This window comes from Macrosteles quadrilineatus, unplaced genomic scaffold (genome assembly GCF_028750875.1).
Source record: "Macrosteles quadrilineatus isolate MER2022 unplaced genomic scaffold, UCM_ALF_1.0 Scaffold_1__1_contigs__length_201487025, whole genome shotgun sequence".
NCBI lineage: Eukaryota > Metazoa > Arthropoda > Insecta > Hemiptera > Cicadellidae > Macrosteles > Macrosteles quadrilineatus.
Genome location: NW_026542594.1, coordinates 12228022 through 12250926, shown reverse-complemented (window position 1 = coordinate 12250926; position 22905 = coordinate 12228022). Strand labels below are relative to the sequence as shown.

Here is a 22905-nt window from a genome sequence, read left to right as displayed (position 1 = left end):
ATATAAATATTGAAAAAAATATTTTGATCACTAATTGAGGACTACTAGTTTTTTTATTAAATAAGTAAATTTACTAAATAGTGACATTCTTTAATTTCTTCATGCTTATTCCCTATATTATGTGAAATTTGCTAAGAGCAATGTTATAAAATACTAGCTGTTTGGCCCGCTATTCGCTCGGGCAATATTTTGAGAAAACCAGCATTTTATATATATATATATATATATATATTAAATTGCATTTAAAATGTATGCAAAAATCTTATTTAATAACCACAAGGTACCAAGAAACAAACATTCGTACAAATAAAAACAGAACGAAACATACCATTAATTTACTTACATCCCCTGTTTTGCATTTTACATTCATACGTTTTGTTGGTAAGCAAATCTAACTAAAATTCTTTCAAAATTCCTGACGTGGGTACCTTTAAGATGGTCCCAGGGTTAAGCCATAAAAATCTTTCAAACGTTATATTGGCATTAAAAGTATATATGATAACGAAATGTTTATCATTTTACTGTTTACCAGCCATTTATAATTCTCATTAAAAGTGTTAATTAAATGATGGTGAGTGATTTCTGATTTTGTTAAGGTATTTATAGGTCTATATTCACATTGAACTAAACGAAATAAATAAATTAATCAATATAATATTAGCATAATAGATTAATATAAATCCAAGGTTAGTGAAATAGACAAAATCAGTTGGCTAATCCTAGTTAACAAACCGGCAGATCTCTGATAAATAAATCTGTTTGCTAAATCTGTTGCCTACCCTCCTAAGCGTAAAGGCTGACCTTCCTTAAATCAATTTGACTTATTTTTTCCAAAGCGACTGGCCTTACATATCCGAAGAATCTATCTGGTATCCTAAACAAATAAGCTTAAGGAGTGATGAAAAGACATTTCTAGTATTTCCTTTGAACTAGTTAATTAATTGAAATGCTGTTTGAACGAATTTCGAGACCATTACAAATATCCTGCCAGGATGTTGGGTAACTCAGTCAGTATATATTCTGGTGTCATCTTTGATCAACTCAGATCATCCTCTCACTACAACATCATGAACATTCTAGCGGTGAGTAATTCTTTGCTGCCAAATAATAACTAACAATGGTAATTTAAAATAATTTAATATTTAATTTAAATTATCTATTGTATGCATAAAACATGCCATCATGTCACAATAACTATCATCACTTGCCCTACTCGTCCATATATACTAGAAGTACATTTTTAATAAGCGAGGAGTAATACAGTATTCTGCCCCTTTCAACATTAGTTAATCAACCTTAGTAAATTGGGTGTCACTCATACAACAACGTTAAAATTTGATGTAATAGTGTTAAATAATATATCTTGAAAGTTTAAACGATAATATTAATAATTAAATTAAATTATAATATTAGTTTTTTGGTCGTTGTACTTTTAACTACACAAAGATGTTTAGGTAGTCCTATTAAATATGAATTAACTACACCACTATACATCAAAAGACTTCACAATCCCATGATCTACATTTCCAATTATAATCAAATGTAATTTCCTTTATGCAATAACTTAATCAATGATTCCTTGCTTATTTAAAATGTCTTTTATATATTTTATGAGGGAGAGGCTCATTTGTAATTTCGTCCGCTGATGTATGGTTACGTACAAGTGAATTATGTGAAAACAACCATAATAATCCCTCGAATTCGTAAATGTGTGTATTGGTTTGGATATTTGGTTGTATATTTGGATATTTAGTCGAATATTTAGACATAAATATTCGAAATCATAGACGAAACAGTCGACATATTTACATCAGTAAATGTTATTGAGCAGATATCTATAGTTATCCAAGGATTTAAAACCACATGACTACATTATAGTACAATAAACAAATGGACTTGGTAAAAATATACTGATGAGATTAAGTGTAACTGTGATATTAACTAAGTAATTAAAAGTAAGTAAAACTAATATAATTAATTAAGTAACTGAGGCATACTCGATTACACTTTTACATTACCATAGACCTATTCTGAAATTTGACTTTGTAGTTTTTGTATTATGTAGATTGGTGTATTATTATAATATTAGCTAAACGTGTTGTTAAACGACATTAAACTGATAACATTGCACTAGAAACACACTGTTGGTTACATATGATAACAAACTACATTTTAATGACTAATAGGTACTGTAGTATCAATTCCCTTTAAGTTTTATAGGCTACGATTTTGGTATCAAGAAAACTGAATAAAACATTTAATGACAAATCAATAATCATAATTAATAGATTAACTTAAACATTATGTTACTATAAAAAAAAGTTATACGTCAAAAACCAAAGAGGTAAAACCAAATATGAAACATACTCCTCCCTTTTGTTGGTTAGTCTATAGTTAAACTGTGTTATGTAACACATGTATTATTTTTAACCAAATGTTACATATTTAATGTATATACTCAAAGCTAAACTCTACCTCCTTACGACTTACAAACTTGACTCAAACGACTTGAACAAACTAAATCTTAACAGAGATTCGAAGGATATTTTTTGGGAGGTTTGACTTAATAGTATAGAGACGTTTGGCTGTTGAACTAAAAAATTTTGCCTTGACCACGTTGAATTGTTTGTCTTTTTTAGATATCCCTGGCGTTCGCTGCCCTGTACACCAATAGCGTGTACTGCAGCTACTACCACGGACCCATCGCCAAGCCTGTCGTCCTCCACAACGGCTACCTGGCAGACACCCATGAAGTAGCAGCAGCCAAGAACGCTCATCTCGCCGCTCTAGCAAAGGAATCTCACTACGGAGGAGACTACGGATACGGTCATGGCCAGGAATACAGTGGCTCTTATGACGGTCATCATGGAGACATCAGGTACCACGGTCCCACCGCCATCCCACACGTCCTGCATGACGGACACATCGCAGACACTCACGAGGTGGCCGCTGCTAAGGCTGAGCATTTCGCCGCCGTAGCCAAAGCCAAGGCTCACGGAGGCTACGGTGACCACTACAGTGGCAGATACGCCTCAGACTACGGTGCCAACCATGGACACTCACATCATTTGGTGCCTTACCACGGACCCCTCGCCAAGCCCGTGGTGCTCAAGTCCGGATACCTGGCAGACACTCACGAGGTCGCCGCTGCCAAGCACCATCATCTGGAAGCTTTGCAAAAGGCCAGTCGTCATGGTCATTACGACTACCATTACTAACTGAATCCCAATAAATATATATAATGTATAAAGTAATTTTTAAGTGATTGCACACCCCTGCTAGTTCAGCGGTATCTCAGTCACATAAAATAATGGGGAGTTAAATCGGAGCTACAGCTTTCTGGTTCTTTGGTAAAACAGTTTTTAAAACTTTGTACTTAATGTAAACCATGGTTAGTGGTTATACATAGCCTTTTCTCACTTGTGGAGAGGCGTGAAGCTTAGGCTTTAAAGTACTCATTAAAATATAGAAGCATTAATCAATTCCCTTCTGTATTAAATTATTAAACTATGACTTTATACTTTGGCCTAAACTTGTACTGTATATAGCTGCGATTCGCATAAGGGATTTGCATGAAGGGATGGAACCATAAAAGCTGTCCGGGGTATAAAATGTGTTTTATCATGCTGAGAATATAAGCTTCTAATATATTGTGGTTAGAAGTTTATATTTAAAGAACTGAGGCTGCTTTCTATGAAACCCAAATGTTCTCTTCTACTAAAGATTGTAGTATTTATTAAACTGTTTAGGCTATGTTTACTGTGTCGAGCGAGGAGGTTTAGAAGTTTGATTATATATTACTAGCCCATTTACGCACTGAAAGCTTTGAAACTTTACTTTATATTACACTATACATACTAACTACACATATTATATACATATACACTATACATATCACACTATACTATATTACTATATTACACTATATAATGTAATATGTGTATTTAAATATATTTTGTGCAATTTCAATCTCCTAACATTTGTAGTAACAAAATGGTGATACATTGGAAGCTATCACCAAATTAATTCATATAAAATTATTGTCTGTAGTTATTAACTGAATTGTTTACTGCATTGCAGATCTATCAATTTTTATTGTTGTACAGCTATTTGATTGAAGCATTGCTGCAACCACAAAAATATTAATCCAACCTTCCAGTCCTAAGCCCATGGTTAATTTAACATAATTTCGAGATATGACTTTTCCAACAGCTTCTTTAACACTACGTAAAGCAATACCCCACGTACTAAACTTCTCGTTTTGTTCAACATTAAAGTTATAAATGCTGTAGGGGCTTGAAGGAGCAGAAGCCCCTGAAACCCAAACATAAGATAAATTATAAATCAAACAAACTAATAAATAAATAATATATGTGTTGTAATATACTGTAAACTATCTTTTATGTAGGGAAATTATAACTGATTGTTATTAAAACGTTTTTATTAGCGCGCTTTCTTGTCCGTTCCAAATTTTGCAATCGATTTTACACTAGAGCTAGAGACTTGAAACACAGTTCACAAATGGATGACAATGTAATATTATATCATTTAGTTTTTTTAATTTCCCTTGGGCTACGCCCCATGGGCTTCCAAAGTTTCAATGTTTACAATTTTGGAAGAATGTAATAGTCAAATATATCAATCGAAGTCAGCTGTAAATACTTTTATTTGTCAGTTAGTTAAAAATACCCCCGCCGCAGCAAACCTGCCGACTAAGCGAATTTCCATTTGTCTGAATTGATTTTCAGTTAAATATATTTTAATAACATTAGGTTTAACGAGTACCTAGGTTTGCTGCTACAAGGAAACTAATAAAGTGTGTTTTTGAGTAAAATATTGATAGCTCAGTACAAAATAAATAAATTTGCCAAGTTTGATCAAAATATATTCATAAACAAGCAAACTACAACATTTGACAATATTCTCCATAAGAATAACATGGGAATTTTAAATTTACAGTTTTTTTAATTTTCTCCGTTACTAATATTCGAACAAAAATACTTTTATATACTAAATTATTTGTTTTTTTAAGCTCTTTAAAAAGGTCTAAAGAGAAATTGGGAAATTTTGTGTTTTGAGGGTCAAAAGTGAGAAAAACCAATTTTTACCCCATAAAACCCCCCGTAAAGCCCCGTTCCCATGGTCCGATCGTGCTGGTTCGCGAACTCATTCAAGTTTATCCCGCTTTACACCTTTAAACCAAATTTTATCAAAATCGGACAAAAATTACTCAAGTTATCGCGTTCACGGACGTATATATATATATATATATATATATATATATATATATATATATATATATATACATATATAAAAATTTGAACGAATAGTGTTTTTGGCCTATGGGGACATCAAAATGAAAAAGTAAATCGGTCCCAGGTCTAGGTCTTACCGTGCCACCTACGGTAATAGCTACTTCCCTATAGGGAAATTCGCTAAAAACAGAGAGAAGTACAAGTTCTGCTCCCAAAAGATTCTAAAGTTTTGTGATTATAAGAATAGTAGCTTTTTGTTTACGATTTTGAACTAATTAAAACTTTTTTGGATTAGGATGTAATAATTTAAGATAAAACATCTTATTACTGATAAAATGGTTTTGGTTGAGTATTAACAGGTCATATATCAATAGATTTAACATATTTCGACATTAAAGACCAAAAAGTAGAAAATATTTTTTAAATATGTGGAGAGAATAAATACTTGTAAGATTTAAAACGAAAAAAGTGGGGCGCATGCAATAAACCAATTTACACAGTGCATCCTGTTTGTATGATTTACATCTATATTTCCTAATTGTGGATAAAAATAGCTAATATTTCAATAGGTGATGAAAATCATAAATTAGCTATTGCATGCGCTCCACATTTTTAGTTTTAAATCTTCCAGGTATTTATTCTCTCCACATATTTATAAATTATTTTCTACCTTTAATGCGTTTAAAACGCTATATTTTTTAAAAGTTTTTAAACTATAAATTATTTTATTTCTTCTAGAGTTTCAGCTCTGTCAAATCAATAAAGATTTTGTCTTTGAGTAAATACTGGTTTACGTACTTCCAAGCTATGTGGAAGGTTCGGCCTTGTAACTTATTATTGGCACTGTAGTACAAAAAGCTTCTTCATACTTCATACTTGGCTTAAAATACCTACATTCATATGGTCGCCATTTCAGAATAAAGTATGAAAAGCAAGTATAAGCAAGTCTGATCCGAAAGTAGACATTAGCTTGTAGTTTTGAATTATCTTTTATTCGGTAAAAAAAGTTATTAATCCACAACTTATCTACAATTCCAAAACTTTACTGTGAAAAAGATGATCAAAACTTCATAACCTACGATAAGTAAGCCTACGATGATCAAAACATCTATCTACGATTCTTAAGATATTTAACAGACAAGACTTTAAAAACAACGATAGTAAATATAAATATAATTAAAACGTAACCTAGAATAAAAAAAAAATTACTGTGCAATAAACATATATGTAGAAGTGAACAAACAAACAAGACAGAAAATTCTGGACTGTGATCTTGGGAGAAATTTTTATACAAGTTCATAGCAATAACAACTTAAATTAGGGACATTTTATGGCTTTCAGTTTGCAGGTGAACATGTCAACATGTTGCTTGATTTCCAAAACGGTTCAATTTACAAAATTATTTTTTGTTTAAGCTCTACAAAATGGTTTAGAGAGAAATAATGAAATTTTGTGTTTTTAGGGTAAAAAATGGGAAAAATCAATTTGTACCCCATAAACCCACGTTCCCATAGTCCAATTATGCTGGTTAGCGAACTCGTTCGAATAATAGTAGGTTTACATGTTTGTACCATATTTCATCAAAATTGGATCATTTTTGCTCAAGTTATTGCGCTAACGGACACATATATATATATTATGAATTTGGACGAATGGTGTTTTGGCCTCTGGGGACCTCAAAACGAAAAAGTAAATCCGTCCCGGCTCTAGGTCTAACCATGACACCTACGGTAATAGCGTATTCCCTATATGGGGAATTCGCTAAAAAGTAAAAAAAATTGTTTGAATTTTTTTTCATAATTAGTATATTTTTAAGTTAAACTACTGGCAGCCTTAAAAACCTGTATAATAAATTTAACCTAGGACATGGGGGTGGAGCCCTAAAATGATAGTCGAAAGGGTTAAATGTATGGCCCAACTTGACGCCCATAGAGCGCAGAAAGCGAGTCTGAATGTTTTCTACTCTTGATATATATCTGATTTGATGTGGATTCCATATCAAGCTACCATATTCCAACACAGGCCTAACTTGAGTCATGTACTGAGTCCTTATAGCATTGACGTCCAGTCCTTATCTACCACATCTAATGACAAAACCTTCCAAAACCAAAAGCTTTAGAGGCTTTGTTGCACATTGTATTTATGTGCTGGTCAGGGTTTAAATCGTATGACATTAAAACTCCTAGATCTCGAATGGAACTCTTCTGTGGCAGGATGACATTATTTATCTTGTACAAGAAGTCAATACGTTGCTAGGTTCGGTATGATGATAAGATACCACTGCAGATTTTGAAAATTTATGTCCATGCTGTTTGCCAGGCACCAGTTGTCGATTGAGTGCAGACATTGCTGGAGGGAGGTATAGTCGGCCTGAGACTTGATACAATTGAAAACCTAGCAATCATCAGCAAACAACAAGCACTGAGAGTCAATACAATCCACAATATCGTTAAAGCTGGGTTTTCTTAGGCGCGGAGTCGGCGAGCGGAGAGAGGAACGCGGAGAGCGGAATTGAAATTAACATGGCATTCCGCTCCGCTTCTAGGAAAACAGTAACATTAAATTGCCTAAGACAAATGGAGTCCGCTCTCCGCGTTCCTCTCTCCACTCACCGATTCCGCGCCTAGGAAAACCCGGCTTAACAAATATTTTGAAAATAAATTGACCCAGATGAGAACCCTGGGGGACTCCTGAAACCGTAGGGAATGGGAGTGACTTGGTTCTTTCAAACTTGAAAGTCGAAGTACGATCTAAACAGGCTTCCGACAATGTCATACCCCTTTAATTTTGTCAAAAGATGGTCGTGGCTGATGCAATTGAAGGCTTTACTAAAGTCTATATAGACTTAATCTAGTTGCTCCTTGGATGAATATGTTAGATGTGTATACGGCATTCTTGTTATCTTCAGACAAACTCAGGAGAAAGAGCACGAAGCAGAAACGAGGAGAGCACGATGGAGAAATTTAACAGCCACCATCTGAACCTCATTTTTACCAACGAATTTGAAGAAAACCAAAAGATCAACTTCCTTTACCTCACATTAGAGAGAAAGGGCAAAAAGATAGAGTTGGACATCTAAAGGAAACCCAGGCAAACAGACACAGCAATCAACAGTAAATCTATCCATTCAACAATTCACCGCAGCCTTAAGATCCATGCTAAATCAAGCATACAAAATCCCACTAAGCAAAAACAAAAGGAAGAAAGAACTGTACACCATGAAGAAGTTCGCGCAAGTTAAAGGATTTCAAACCAAATCAATAGTAGACATCGCAAGAAAGAGAAGGCGAAAAATCTATAGCCGGAATAAACTACACAGCAGTACAACGTCAGTAGAAACAAAATAGGAAAACAAAAGATATGCTATTAGTTTCACGGGAACCACAGCACAATAGACTGCTAACAGATTCAAGAAGTACGGAGTTTCAGGACCCAGAACACCATGAGTAAAATACTGCATCCTAAAAAGATTTAACAAATTCAACGCTTCGGGCATCTACAAAATTAATTGTAACGATTGTGATAGCTTCGACATTGGACAGACTGTGAACTTTATTAATTGCTTCAAGAACCAAATACTGCGTGGAGGAACAACAAAGCGGTTAGATCAAATGTCTCACAACACCTGTTACAAAATGGCCACTCAATAGGAAAGATGGAGAATAATCTATATATTTTAAAGAATTGTAAAAAAGTATATGTAATGAATGCTTAATTGTATATTTATAGGAAAAATGTAAAATAGAAATAAACTGATTAATGAACAAGTAGATGTCAACTCCAGTTGTACTTCTAGAAAGGTATTGGCCGGTACTTCCGGTAGCCAAAAGGATAATATAAATATGGACGCTATTCAAGATTCTTACCATTCGCCTATTGGGTCTGATGATGATTGTAGTGTCCCATCGAAATCAACACCCCTCATCATTTTCTTTTGAGTTAACAGTCTAAGTGTAAATATATGTTTTAAGTGTTATTAGACATATACATTTCCTCCCAAATACAATTCTTTAGCCGTTGGTGTATCAGCGACAGCTAAACTTTAAATAACCTCTAAAACATGAGTTTTGCCAACGATCTTCGTAAGGCTGCCTAAAGAACGTTTTTTATGTTTGAAATGTTGTTATGAAAACTTCAAGTAATACAACGCAGCGCCTACGCCATAGACGGACATATGTGTGCAAAGGTCGTGGAGTCGGTCGAGGGTCTCCGGGACCACTTGGGCCCATCACGAACCACTCTCGGTGGCGCTAACCACAGGCAATCCTGGTAGCATCGCATAGCAAGTGGTAAACAGATTCTATAGTGAATATGAATTCTCCACGCCTTTCACTCTTGTGCGGACTGTATGTCTACCTACTGACCGAGTTAAAGAGATAAAAGAGCCCGGGGTGGGGTGATAAGAGCAGTGCGGGACAGACCGCCATGGTGCAAGGACGTGAGCGGGTGCTGCTATTGGTAGCCGTGTCTGCGGTGGTGACGGTGGCGGTGGCCGCAGTCCCACGCCAGGACACCGCTCAGGACGTCGCGGACCCCTGGGACGGCGTCTACAACGACTGCCTGTCCACATGGTCGCTACCCTGCATACAGCGCAAACTACTCGTCTTCATCGACAGAATCGGCAGGGTCAAGAGTAAGTGCAACGGTTCAGTAGTTCCTTTTCTTGTTATTTCATTTACCGAGTTTTACAACAAATAAGTAAAAGCTAGGTGTTAAACAAAATTACACATAGCTATCAAAAACATAAAAATCGCAAAGTACGTGTCTGCACACCATGTAGTTTAAGATACTACGGTGTTTTAATTTAAATTGTTTACTTTACAACCTTTTCTTTTAATATCATGGTGAAATAAATTTGATTGGTTAAACAATAGCTTTTAATACAACTTTCACTTATCTATAATACCACATCATATTTTATTTAATCAGATACTTTGATTTGTTTACCTTCATATTAATAATTTTTTGTTTTAAATTTTGATTGACAAATCCTTAGTTGTATTATGTAACATCCCTGTTGATTCAAGTATTATTTTTATTTTATTAGTTTTTTTTTTAGTTTACATTTCCATTGCACTTACTGTTAAACCCTTTTTTAAATTTCAATTTTAGTAGCTTATTTTCATTGTTTATAAAACCATATACACAGAAAATACCTTATTCATTAGTTTAACAATTGAAGCAAATTGTTTTTATTTGACATGAGCCTAAAAAGTATTAGGTTGTATGTTTTCGTACCTATTGTATACATAAAAGTTCATTACTTATATTGCTAGATGAATTGCTGATTGGTTTGGATGTGAAATTGTTAATTCGAATGGTTAATATTTTTTCAATAAGCAAATGTTGACATATGCCAGCTAGTAAAAGCGTTTATGGTGTTATGTACATACTGGAAATTGATTCAATTTAAACTTTTTTAAATTAACTTTTTTATGCTTCTGATCATAATTACACTTTAGTGTCCAACTTTAAAAGACAGTTTAAAACGGTGATATATTCTCTATTCATGATCAAATATTTTAGGAATTTCATATTTTGGTTGGACAATGGTGCAATCAAATTGTCCAAATCTTGAATTTTCAAGAGTAGTTAGTGGTTTTGTGTTCTATCGAAAACTTGTATTGACATCAAACTAGTTGAACAAAATAAATTCATTTAACAGGTGTTATAATAAAATACAGGTCTACTAAGAATCTTACATACGTGCCTACATATGATTAAGTAAACATCTGATGAGTTTTAGACTTCTCTAGCAGAGTACCCGTCCTTCGTACGGGTTAACATCTATTGTAACTAGCTTATTTCAGTTATACCTCAGAGTAATTATTACTCTGAGGTTATATTCATGAAGGTATAGCAGCTATCGCTGAGTAAGAACCACCAGGATTTATGCAATAGGTAGTCTAAGAGTAAGGTATGATTACAGAATTGTATAAAAAAGATAATGGTTTAAACATTTTTACCATAATGAAATTTTTTAAATTATGTGCATTGAGTTCTTTATTTGGAAGAAACTAAACATCTATATTTTTTATTACCTAATCCAAACACGTGTAAGTGCTTAAATTATAATCAAATTCAATCAAAATTATTCAAATTATGTCTAATAATTTCTAAGTCTAATAATTGTCCTACTGATTTTACGGCCAGGTCCAAATTCACCAACATTTTTGGGGTCGTTTCTAATGTCCAAATTCACCAACTTTCTACCTTTAGCAGGTACGATATTTCTCCCGGCGGGCGGGGAAGGAATTCCCTCCGAATAGTTTGCCATCGCCTGCTCCGTCTCGTCTCGGCGAGAGTGTACTGTAACCTAACCTAACTTAACTTAACCTAACCTAACCTAACCTAACCTAACCTAACCAAACCTAACCTAACCTAACCTAACCTAACCTAAAGCTGCCTGAAACAATCACAGCTTAAACAGTACTATTAAGGCTAAGCAGTACACTCTCGCCGAGACGAGACGGAGCAGGCGAGGGCATACTATTCGGAATTCCTTCCCCGCCCACCGGGAGAAATATCGTACCTGCTCCAAGTAGAAAGTTGGTGAATTTGGACATTAGAAACGACCCCAAAAATGTTGGTGAATTTGGACGTAGCCGATTTTACAATATTCATCAATAAAATAATTTGTGTAAAGTCAACTTTGAAACACGGAGACAGAGCCTAGATTAATACAGACAATGGCTATAGAACCTTGCTTTTTCCCTTAATAAATGTCATAACTATATGAAATATTCAGCAAAACCATGTGGCAGGTTTATTTATTTTAGATGATTGACTTAAGATTAACTTTGAGATCAAGCTAGCTATCTATATAATTAATACGCTACATGAAACTTTGTCGGATGAACTCCTCCGCCATTTCTTAACCGATTTTATCCATTGACGTCTCATTGGAAAGAGCGTGTCGCGTAGATTTGCAAACTGGCCTTACATTTTTGAAAAAGTCCCTTGGGCTCTGCCCCAGTGGCTTTGAAAGTTCCCATGTTATCCTTATGAAGAACATAATTGTTTACATTTTGATCAGCTGTATAATTTAATTGCTGTTATTTATTTGTCAATTCAATAAAACGCATTGAGTACTTTTATTTACTATTTGAGTTTGTGTAAACATAACCCCCAAGACGGATCGTGTTACTATAATTGTATCTTAAATTTGATTTGTGTAATTATCGTTGTTTTGTGTCACCATTACGGATCGTGTTAAAATGATAGTAACTTAAATTTGTGCATTAATCGTTGTTCTGTGTAGCTATAATTTGTTTATTTGTTGTTTTCTCTTTCAAACGCCTACGACGCGACGAGAACGTGACGTAGTCAGGAAGCGTAATCGGGATAACGACCGCAGCTACAGAACAGTGACGCGTAATAGGCTTAACCATATAATATAAAACATACTCCTCAAGGATTATGTTTTATCTATGGCTTAACTCATGACAGTCACCTGACCCTGGACAATCTCAACTATTAGGTTACAAATGCACCCTAACACTACCCCAAAACGACTTTTCGTTCTCAATTGGCCCTCTATCAATAACCTGTGTTGACTGTACAGCGAGGCATTTTGAGACGGAGAAAACCGGCCGGAATGATTTAGGTTTATCAATAACGAAGAAAACATAGCTTACCTTACATGGCTATAAGTCAGAAAATGTTTGTAGGAAACATTAAAAAGCCATACCAGGCTATGAAATATGATACAATATTTACAGGAAATGTTGATTACTGTTATATACATCGTGAGTATCTCCATGAGCTACTCACCGGTAATCTTTGAGTCGACTCTTTTAAACCCATTGTAAATATGACTGTTATTCGTTTTGAAATAACTCCTGTAATTATTTTTTTATTGCTCGAATTTGAGCAACATGTACACTAGTGTGGTATTATTTGGAAATAAAACCAATTTGACAGATCTGTCATAACAAATGAAGGCCTAATCATTGTGAGGGGTTTGATTGTAGCCATGGAGACCAATCAATATTTACTTTTAAAATCCTCACCTCAGAACTTTAAAAGACAAAGAGGCAAAGCCCTCGGTCAATATCGAAGCGTAAATAAATAGCTCTAAGCGGATCCTTTGTATTGTAGATAAATCTTTTGTAAAATTTAAGCCGGTTCAGTAGTTTTTATGTGATTGAGTAACACAAATACAGACTTACACCATTAGATGTTTATCCACTGTAATAGTATGATTTCGTAAATATTGGGAGAGTTTTTAACCATTGCAAGTTGACTCAATGCAGATTCCATATACATAACGGCTCTATTGTCTCTGTGCAGAGTTGAACCTGGTGGGCGACGCCGTGACGATGGTAAGGGTGGGCGGAGACCCAGGACCTCCCATCACAGAGGACGGTCTCCAGGCGAGGTTATTGCCAGGCCAGGAGTCTGAGGTAGGCGCTCTGCTGCAGCACAGCTTCTTCAGCTTCCTCAGCAACCACGTGCTGAGGTTCAGTTTACCGGACGGTCTGTCAGTGACGTCAGGAGGACGAGCGCTAGGCGACTCCTTCGAGATCAACCTTGGCCGTGCCTATGAGGAAGGTACACGTCTTACATCTGTTTTGTTGATCTTACTTAATTATTATTTTTTACCTTCTCGGATTTAATTTGTTGGTTTCTATTATGCTTAACTTGTATAATCATGATTGCTCAATATTTAAAAATGTATTGTATGCAATAAATATGCGGCTAGAATATGTAGCACATACTTAGGCTAGAAACGAAGAAAATCGATCGACGAAAAAAGTTAGACGTGCTACCTGATAATCGTACTCACTTTATTACGATTTAGATTTTCAATACCATGTCCTGCTTAGGTAAAAAATTATAATGAGTTATTAAGAACTTGATCAAATCTCTTGTGTCACTTGCCCTTTCAGCCAGAGCGAAGCCGACTGACAAGGTCAAGGTCAATACCTAGTTCCCAAATTAAATCTTGATAAATTTGCATCCGTTGTTTTCTTTTACTTAAGAGTTTGTTTTGTTTTTCCAGCACGTGGTAAAAAGAAGAAGCAAATGATGATGATGGGCGCGATGATGATGGCCAAGGCGGCGATGCTGGGCAAGATGATGATGTTGATTATCAAGTTCAAGGCCATCAAGGCGCTGCTGCTGAGTATCGTGGCCCTGGCGTTGGCGAAGATACAGCTGTTCAAGTCACTCAAGAACAGCGGCGGAGGTAAGGGGGGTGGCAAGGAGACCTACATCATTATAAAGGCAGGCAAGGGTGGCGGCGGACACGGCAGTCCCCCGAGTGGAGGCGGCGGATGGTCTGACAGCAGCGGAGGCAGTGGAGGCGGCGGGGGCGGCTGGAGCAGCGGAGGTCAGCCTTCTTCATACACACAACACTTTATAGCTTCTTACACCTCACTTGAACTGCACAAAGCACATCCTTGTATTAACAAGGAATAATGTTGTCATCGATGAGAGGTTGCCGTGGGTCTTCATTACTTAAAGCAAATCTAGACTGCCTTTTAGCGAATTTCCCTATAGGGAAGTAGCTATTACCGTAGGTGGCATGGTAAGACCTAGACCCGGGACCGATTTACTTTTTCATTTTGATGTCCCCAGAGGCCAAAAACACTATTCGTTCAAATTTTTATATATGTATATATATATATATATATATATATATATAGACTTATATATATATATATATATATACGTCCGTGAACGCGATAACTTGAGTAATTTTTGTCCGATTTTGATGAAATTTGGTTTAAAGGTGTAAAGCGGGATAAACTTGAATGAGTTCGCGAACCAGCACGATCGGACCATGGGAACGGGGCTTTACGGGGGGTTTTATGGGGTAAAAATTAGTTTTTCTCACTTTTGACCCTCAAAACACAAAATTTCCCAATTTCTCTTTAGACCTTTTTAAAGAGCTTAAAAAAACAAATAATTTAGTATATAAAAGTATTTTTGTTCGAATATTAGTAACGGAGAAAATTAAAAAAACTGTAAATTTAAAATTCCCATGTTATTCTTATGGAGAATATTGTCAAATGTTGTAGTTTGCTTGTTTATGAATATATTTTGATCAAACTTGGCAAATTTATTTATTTTGTACTGAGCTATCAATATTTTACTCAAAAACACACATTATTAGTTTCCTTGTAGCAGCAAACCTAGGTACTCGTTAAACCTAATATTATTCAAATATATTTAACTGAAAATCAATCCAGACAAATGGAAATTCGCTTAGTCGGCAGGTTTGCTGCGGCGGGGGTATTTTTAATCAGAATATATTTTTTCAGAGACAGATTATTTTCCCCATATTATGCTATCAATACTTCTAGGGTTTTCTTATTTATTGGATTTGATGAATTAGACTCATTTTACCGTTCAAACTTAGTATTTTATAGAGTACTTTCTACCATATATTTTGAGTTACAATTACAAGTTTGCATATGAATATTTAGTCCTGTCATATTAGGGTTTTAGGTGGAAATAATTCCCTAAACGGGGAAACTTTGCATATGGTAGTACTAGTACCCAGTAACAACATACTAAACATCAACGTTCCTGCATGCTGTGCTACAAACATGTGTGTAATGAAAAACATGTGCATCTAGGAAAATGGCGGCCAATTTTCACTTTTAGCGAATTTCCCATATAGGGAATAAGCTATTACCGTAGTACTCATGGTAAGACCTGGACGCGGGACCGATTTTTTTTTTCGTTTTGAGGTCCCTAGAGGCCAAAAACACCATCCGTTCAAATTCATATATATATATATATACTAGCTGTGTACCCGTTCTACGCACGGGGATCTTATAATATTCAGTTGAAACCTTCTTATATAACGAACAGCAGTTGGTTTGCATATTTTAAGATATGCTGGCCAAACTATTATACATAGCTTCATTTTATGTTGTTTTTTGTTGTTCCGGATCGGTATGACAATCAATAAAAGGTTAAATTACCTCTGTGTCTGCCGGTCGATCCTATAACGGTAGGCTTACTTTTATTTTTACTATCTGATCTCGTTTGCATGGCTCAATCACGTCCTGGTTGAAGTTCGTTCGCTACGCTCACTCACCTGTATGTAAACGTGTCAACCTACGTTTATTCGAACGAGTTCGCGATCCAGCATGATCGGACCATGGGAACGGGGGTTTACGGGGGGTTTTATGGGGTAAAAATAGGTTTTTCCCATTTTTGACCCAAAAAACATAAAATTTAGCATTTCTTTCCAAACCATTTTGTAGAGCTTAAAAAAACAAATAACTTAGTATATTGAAGCGTTATTATGCGCCTAATTGTTACGGAGAAAATTCCAAAAAATTTTAAATTTAAAATTCCCATGTTATTCTTATGGAGAATAAGTAAACTGTTGTAGTTTGCTTGTTTGTGAACATATTTTGATCAAATTTGGAAAATATTTTTATTTCTTACGAAACTATTCACATTAAAAAAAAAACAGTTTTACCCTCCCTGATGCAGCAAACCTAAGTACTTGTTAAACTAATTCTATTTAAATCAAGAATAAATGTTATATTTTTAAGTAGACATTTCAGTGTAAATCCAATCAGTCAAATGGGAATTCGCTTAGTCTGCAGGTTTGCTGCGGCGGGGGTATTTGACCATATTTCACTAAACATTGGAAATCTAGATGTTTTGTACAAGCAAACGTTAAATGGCACAGAAGAATAGATCTTTTTAGTCCTTACAATATTTGTCCTATCTCTAACGGTTACTGATAAAACCCGAAGTTTATATTAAACTAAACTGCCCATGTTATTCTTATGGAGTATAAGTAAACTGTTGCAGTTTGTTTATTGTGTTTTATCTTTTGATGAAACTTGTAACATTTTATTATATGATTAGCAATTAACATTTTACTTAAAACACACTTTATTACTCTCTCTTTAGCAGCAAACCTAAGTACTCGTTAACATATAATGTTGTTATTTAAATGGGAAATCAATCTGACATTTTTTAAGGAAATATTTAGGTAAAAATCCAATTAGGCTAATGTAAGTTCATTTTTTATACATTTTAACAAATCTTTTTGTTGATTAGTATTTAAGTTTGAAGCCACATCTTGCCATAATTATGTAACCACTGACATGGTACGTTATTACTACCGGTTTCATGTTTTTAGTTTTTTTTATAGCTTTGTATTTTTTAAATGTATACCTTTTATATTTAAAGCCTGCTGTAAAAGGATTTTCACGTCACGGCCACTGCGATGTAAGATTTGCTTGAGACAAAAGTAAACTGCTAGGAATCAAACAAAATTCTTGTTTTGTTCAGATTAGTTTTAAATCTTTCTCAGTAACCATTAGGGATAGGCCAAATGCCGTAAGGTCTATAAAGATGTACAGGGAGGATGATAAAGTGTGTTTTAGTAAAATATTAATACATTAGTATGAAATACAAAAAATTGCCAAGTTTGATCAAAATGCATCCATAAACAAGAAAACTACAGTTTTCTTACTCTCCATAAGAATAACATGGGAAGTTTAGATTTAATATTAATTTAGGTTTTCCTCAATAACCGAGAGTAAGAACTGAAAATATGTGTTGTTGTGTGTTCTTTAACTTTTGTTTGAATAAAACTTCTGTATTTCTGACGGTTAGTGAAATTTTGGTAAAAAATGAAAATCAGCTGCCATTCTCCAACATGGCGGCCGTAACACACCATGCACGAATGTTGATTATTAATACTGTATGTTGTTACTGGGTACTATTACTACACATGTGAAAAGTTCCACCATTTTGGGAATTATTTCCAGGTAGAGGGCTATTTTTACCTAAAATGACTGGATTAATTTTGGTAATATATAAAATACTGTGAACTTAAATATAGCAAATTAGTCGTGACTCGTGAGAGACGAAATAATAATAATAACATTTGCGTTTAAGGTACTGTTAGGCTATATTACTGAAGCTTATATAGTCAATGTTTATGGTACTGTTAGGCTATATTACTGAAGCTTATATAGTCAATGTTTATGGTACTGTTAGGCTATATTACTGAAGCTTATATAGTCAATGTTTATGGTACTGTTAGGCTATATTACTGAAGCTTATAGTCAATGTTTTATGGTACTGTTAGGCTATATTATTGAAGCTTATATAGTCAATGTTTTATGGTACTGTTAGGCTATATTATTGAAGCTTATATAGTCAATGTTTTATGGTACTGTTAGGCTATATTACTGAAGCTTATATCAATGTTTTATGGTACTGTTAGGCTATGTTACCGGTACTGAAGCTTATATGGTCAATGTTTTATGGTACTGTTAGGCTATATTATTGAAGCTTATATAGTCAATGTTTTCAGGGATTTGGGATATCATACTTCTTACTCACTTATTGTGACCCAATATAAAATTCATTATAGAAAACACCCATTTAGAAAAAGTATGGACAGTGGGACTGTAATTACAAGTCCACGCTTCATTCACTTTCCTTGTGTGAACTCGCTTACCCAAGCACATTTCAACCCGCTTAGCAATCTTTATCATTTCATCTGTCTTTTATATTTTGATAAAATATTGGGTACGATGTAACATAAAAACATCATTCTTCATATACTTGAATATACTGTTTAGTTCGTTTTGTCATTATTATACTGATTATTTTTTGATAGTTTACTTCCCAAAAATATTTGTAACTGCTGACATGCCACAAATTGGCAAATATTTTAAACATGGAAGCAGAATGTACGGTCCATGAACGAAAAGAATTTAATTGTATTCCAAGGCAACGGAATGGAATCAAGTAATCTTAATTTATCGAGTTTTTCTAAAAGTTAATAGTTGCTACTGTCAATTTAACCATTATTATAACAAATGTATGTGACCTATGAAAATCCAAAAGGGGATAGAACAATTCCAAATTTTTAACCATGCCATCTTGATAGCATCACTAGTCAACATTTTATGATTAGGTAAAATGTAACAATGACCATTTCTAGAAAATAGACTATTTGTGATGTCTGCTAGCAATGGTTATTAGGCATCTCATAGGTTATGTGCTGCTTATTTTTGTATCGTAATGAAGATAGTTTCTTGGACGCATTTGTGCATACATGGCCTTGTTTTTATACGTTAAATGTGTACGCGTTATCAAAATTAATATTTCCTCACAGAGGCATTCCCTATGACTTAGTGTTAATGTATTAATCGACAACTTGATTGCAGGAGGAGGTGGTGGATGGCAAGCTGACAGTGGAGGTGGAGGTGGTTGGAGCAGCGGCGGCGGCGGCGGTGGAGGTGGAGGTGGCGGCTGGTCCAGTGGAGGCGGCGGTGGCGGCGGCGGGGGCAGCAGTGGTTGGTCTGGAGGCGGCGGTGGCAGTGGTGGTTGGGGTCGTAACTACGACGCCAGCTGGCTTGCCTACAGAGCACATGCGCAGAACAAGACTGACACATAATCTTGGCGCGCCTCATACATTAACTTGTAGTCAAACAGTCCCTTATTTGGTAACTGCAGGGTTTTTACCTATATTTATTTTTTACGATAATGATACCGGTACGCTAAAATCTTGTTCAATGACATCAGTCTGTATTATCTTTACACTATGACTAGAAAAATAGTGAACATTTAACTAGTTTCATGTGCTAGCCTCCTCAATGTGAAAAGTATTTTATCTAAGACAATTTTGTATACGTTAAGTATGTGTCTGTTTTGATTTGTGTTATAGATTAGACCTATAGAAATGAATGTACATGTTCTGGATAAAATTGAAAGATGACTTTGAAATCAAAACAGAGATCACTAAGTATCAGTCTTATTAAACTAGTAAGCCATCATTAGCAGTGTTTAAACCGGAGTTTTCAGAAAATGTGTAAAAAAAATTTTCACAAGCAGTGTCATTTGCAACACGCTCCGGTGTAAAAGTGAAACTAGTACTGGAAACAAGATGTTAACAACTCGTAGGAAAAAAGTTGTGTTGGTAAACCACTGAAAATCTGTTGTAAACATTTAAATGGTTCCAATGTTAAACTAGCTTTTTGATTTAGAATGTTGTAAACTCTAGTGTAAACGTGACTTCAGTGATATTTTATTGTTTTGATATACAGTATGTGTGTGCATGATAAAACTAAGCTTATTCTCGCGACTCTCATGTTAAACTTAGTAGGTTTTTAAGGTATTATTGTTCCTGCAACCCATTGTACTTTTGATGTTTAAGACGATAATTCTATCCATATAATGATTCGATAGGCCTACAATAGATTGATAGTATGTTTTAACATTTTTAGACATACTAATTTCATATAACTATATTCTGTTCACTTAAGTTAATCAAGTGGTTGTATTTATTTAGGCTTTTGATTTCATTTACTTGTTTTCTAGGAGAATTTTGGGTTAAAGCTCAGCATATTCTGATTTGTGTGGATATACAACTTAAGTGTCATAAAATACGTACATACATGAGTAGTTTATATTATGTGTTCATAAACTAATTAAATGTTATTATTGTGATTACTGTTTTATAGACTAGTAATGGTGAGTTCTCAATATCAAAATACTAATTCATTTCAAGAACATATTTATTTCGTTAGTGATATTCTTTGTGATGTATAATTTGTACATATATCTTTTTACTGATCTTGTAAATATTTATGTTATTTATTATTATTTATTTATTTATTACATTTCAATGCAAAAATAATCGAATGGTTTTTATTTATTACCTTTGGTTTTATCAAGTAATATGTGTTGAGTTATCATAGCTTATACCTTAAAAAACTACATATTTAAATTGAACACATTTTCAAGTGACAATTAAATTAATGTCTGGTCTTGTATATCTCTTGGCACAACAATAAACTCTCTCTGGAATGCAACACAATAAATACGGATGCACGTGATAGCCGTGCTTGATCATTTTATACATCTTTATAAAATAATCATGCATTACTAACCTCTGATCACGTCAAAACATTTTACAGTTTTCAAAACCTGACAACCTAGCTGCAAAATAAACGGGGGTTTTAAATATTTTTTTCCGTAACACAGTTTGTTTACTCAATAATATAAATGTTTGTTTTGTTCGCTGATTTAATTCATTGGACTACGGATCTGACTGTTTATATATATCTGGAACTTACCTGCTACAAACTTTAAGTTCTCTAATTTCTTAAATTTATTTTCAGATCAACATTGCAGAGCAATTCTTGCAAATCTTGAAACTACAATGAACTACAAAATATATTCATTAGTTTTGTTAATAATCAAACTTTATGGACTTCATAATTGTTTTGTATTCCAGAGTGTCAGTAAGATAAAGCCAATTTGTCTTTGTATATTTATTTGTTTTTGTATATTTGCGGTTGACTGCAACGAATACTTTTTATTAATAGACTAGGCAAAATACTAAAGATAGTATAGGGTAAACATAGAGCGTTTTGTCCGATCTATAGATAGCTCTATACTTCTCATAAGCAAGTCATCTTTTGATACCTAGAAAAACAGATTTATGCACAAAAGTAAAAGCTATCTTCGTATTTTATCCCGTTCAAACTAGTAAAGTGCATACTGACTCTAAACAAACCACTAAGAAAACGTGTTCGTAAAGATAGTGAACCCTAAACATAACTACTATTTTATATACAGATACACACAGATGCATTCATATATTTTGGCTCGTTTAACTAGTAGTCAGAAGTAGTTATGAAATCTGATTCAGCTCATTTTAATGAAGATACATTTGTTTGCGTGGTCAGGTTGATCCCCGGTATGTGCAACAAGAGGTTGTGCAGCCATAAGATCCATTCTTTTCATTTTACTGAATTTGCATAGAATTTTTCATTTATTTTGTGAAGATTAAATACTTTAGTATATTGAAGCAATGTTGTTTGCTTAACGGTAACGGAGAAAATTAAAAAGAGTGTTAATTAATAATTCTTATGTTACTCTTATGTAGAATAAGTAAACTGTTGTAGTTTGCTTATTTACTGATATAATTTAGTCAAATTTCCCAATTTTGTTTATTTCATAATAAGCTATGACCATTTCAATAAAAAAACAATCCTAATTGGTTTCCCTGTAGCAGTAAACATAAGTATTCGTTAAAAATAATTTTATTTTAACAGGATATAAATGTGACAATTTTTAAGGGATTATTTTTTAGTGTAAATCTAGCCAGGTAAATGGGAATTCGCTAAGTCTGTAGGTTTGCTGTGGTGGGGATATTTTGGTATCCCCAATACTGTCATACTGTGCTTATACCTTTAAACTACATATTTAAATTGAACACATTTTCGAGTGACAATTAAATTAATGTCTGGTCTTGTATATCTCTTGGCACAACAATATACCCTTTATGAAATGCAACACAATAAATACGGATGCTGAGTAGACAAACTTTTACATTCCATTAGTACATTCCACGTCCAAATTCTAATTATCTGTACTGTATTTGATCCTTATAGAAGTCAAAATTGTAATCGACTTTTTTTAAATTCAGTTGTGCGTGATTTCATTGATAAATTCATTGCCATCACCATTCCCATATGTTTTAGGTAAATAAACAAGCTGGTTGTTTGTAAGATTTTAATGGTAAGAGTTTAGTACAACCACTGACTATTGGATACAGAAGTACAACTATCCACCACTGTGACGTAGTGTTGCGCTGCCCGTGCTGCAGCATGGCCTGTTTTTTCTAGTGGGGCCTTGATGGACG

At 34.3% G+C, this 22905-nt stretch overlaps 2 protein-coding genes across 2 annotated transcripts; both read left to right on the top strand.

Moving 5' to 3' along the window:
* The first annotated feature begins 1054 nt into the window (after positions 1 to 1054).
* On the top strand, positions 1055 to 3521 carry LOC129005952 (cuticle protein 5-like). Its single transcript, XM_054434996.1, has 2 exons — positions 1055 to 1082; positions 2640 to 3521. Exons 1-2 carry the CDS (start codon positions 1068 to 1070, stop codon positions 3216 to 3218), a joined length of 594 nt encoding a protein of 197 aa, XP_054290971.1. The 5' UTR covers positions 1055 to 1067; the 3' UTR covers positions 3219 to 3521.
* Positions 3522 to 9676: 6155 nt separating this feature from the next.
* On the top strand, positions 9677 to 19650 carry LOC128994559 (keratin, type I cytoskeletal 9-like). Its single transcript, XM_054419193.1, has 4 exons — positions 9677 to 9888; positions 13548 to 13808; positions 14260 to 14589; positions 19421 to 19650. The coding sequence occupies exons 1-4, from the start codon at positions 9681 to 9683 to the stop codon at positions 19648 to 19650; spliced, it is 1029 nt and encodes a 342-aa protein (XP_054275168.1). The 5' UTR covers positions 9677 to 9680.
* Positions 19651 to 22905: the final 3255 nt, after the last annotated feature.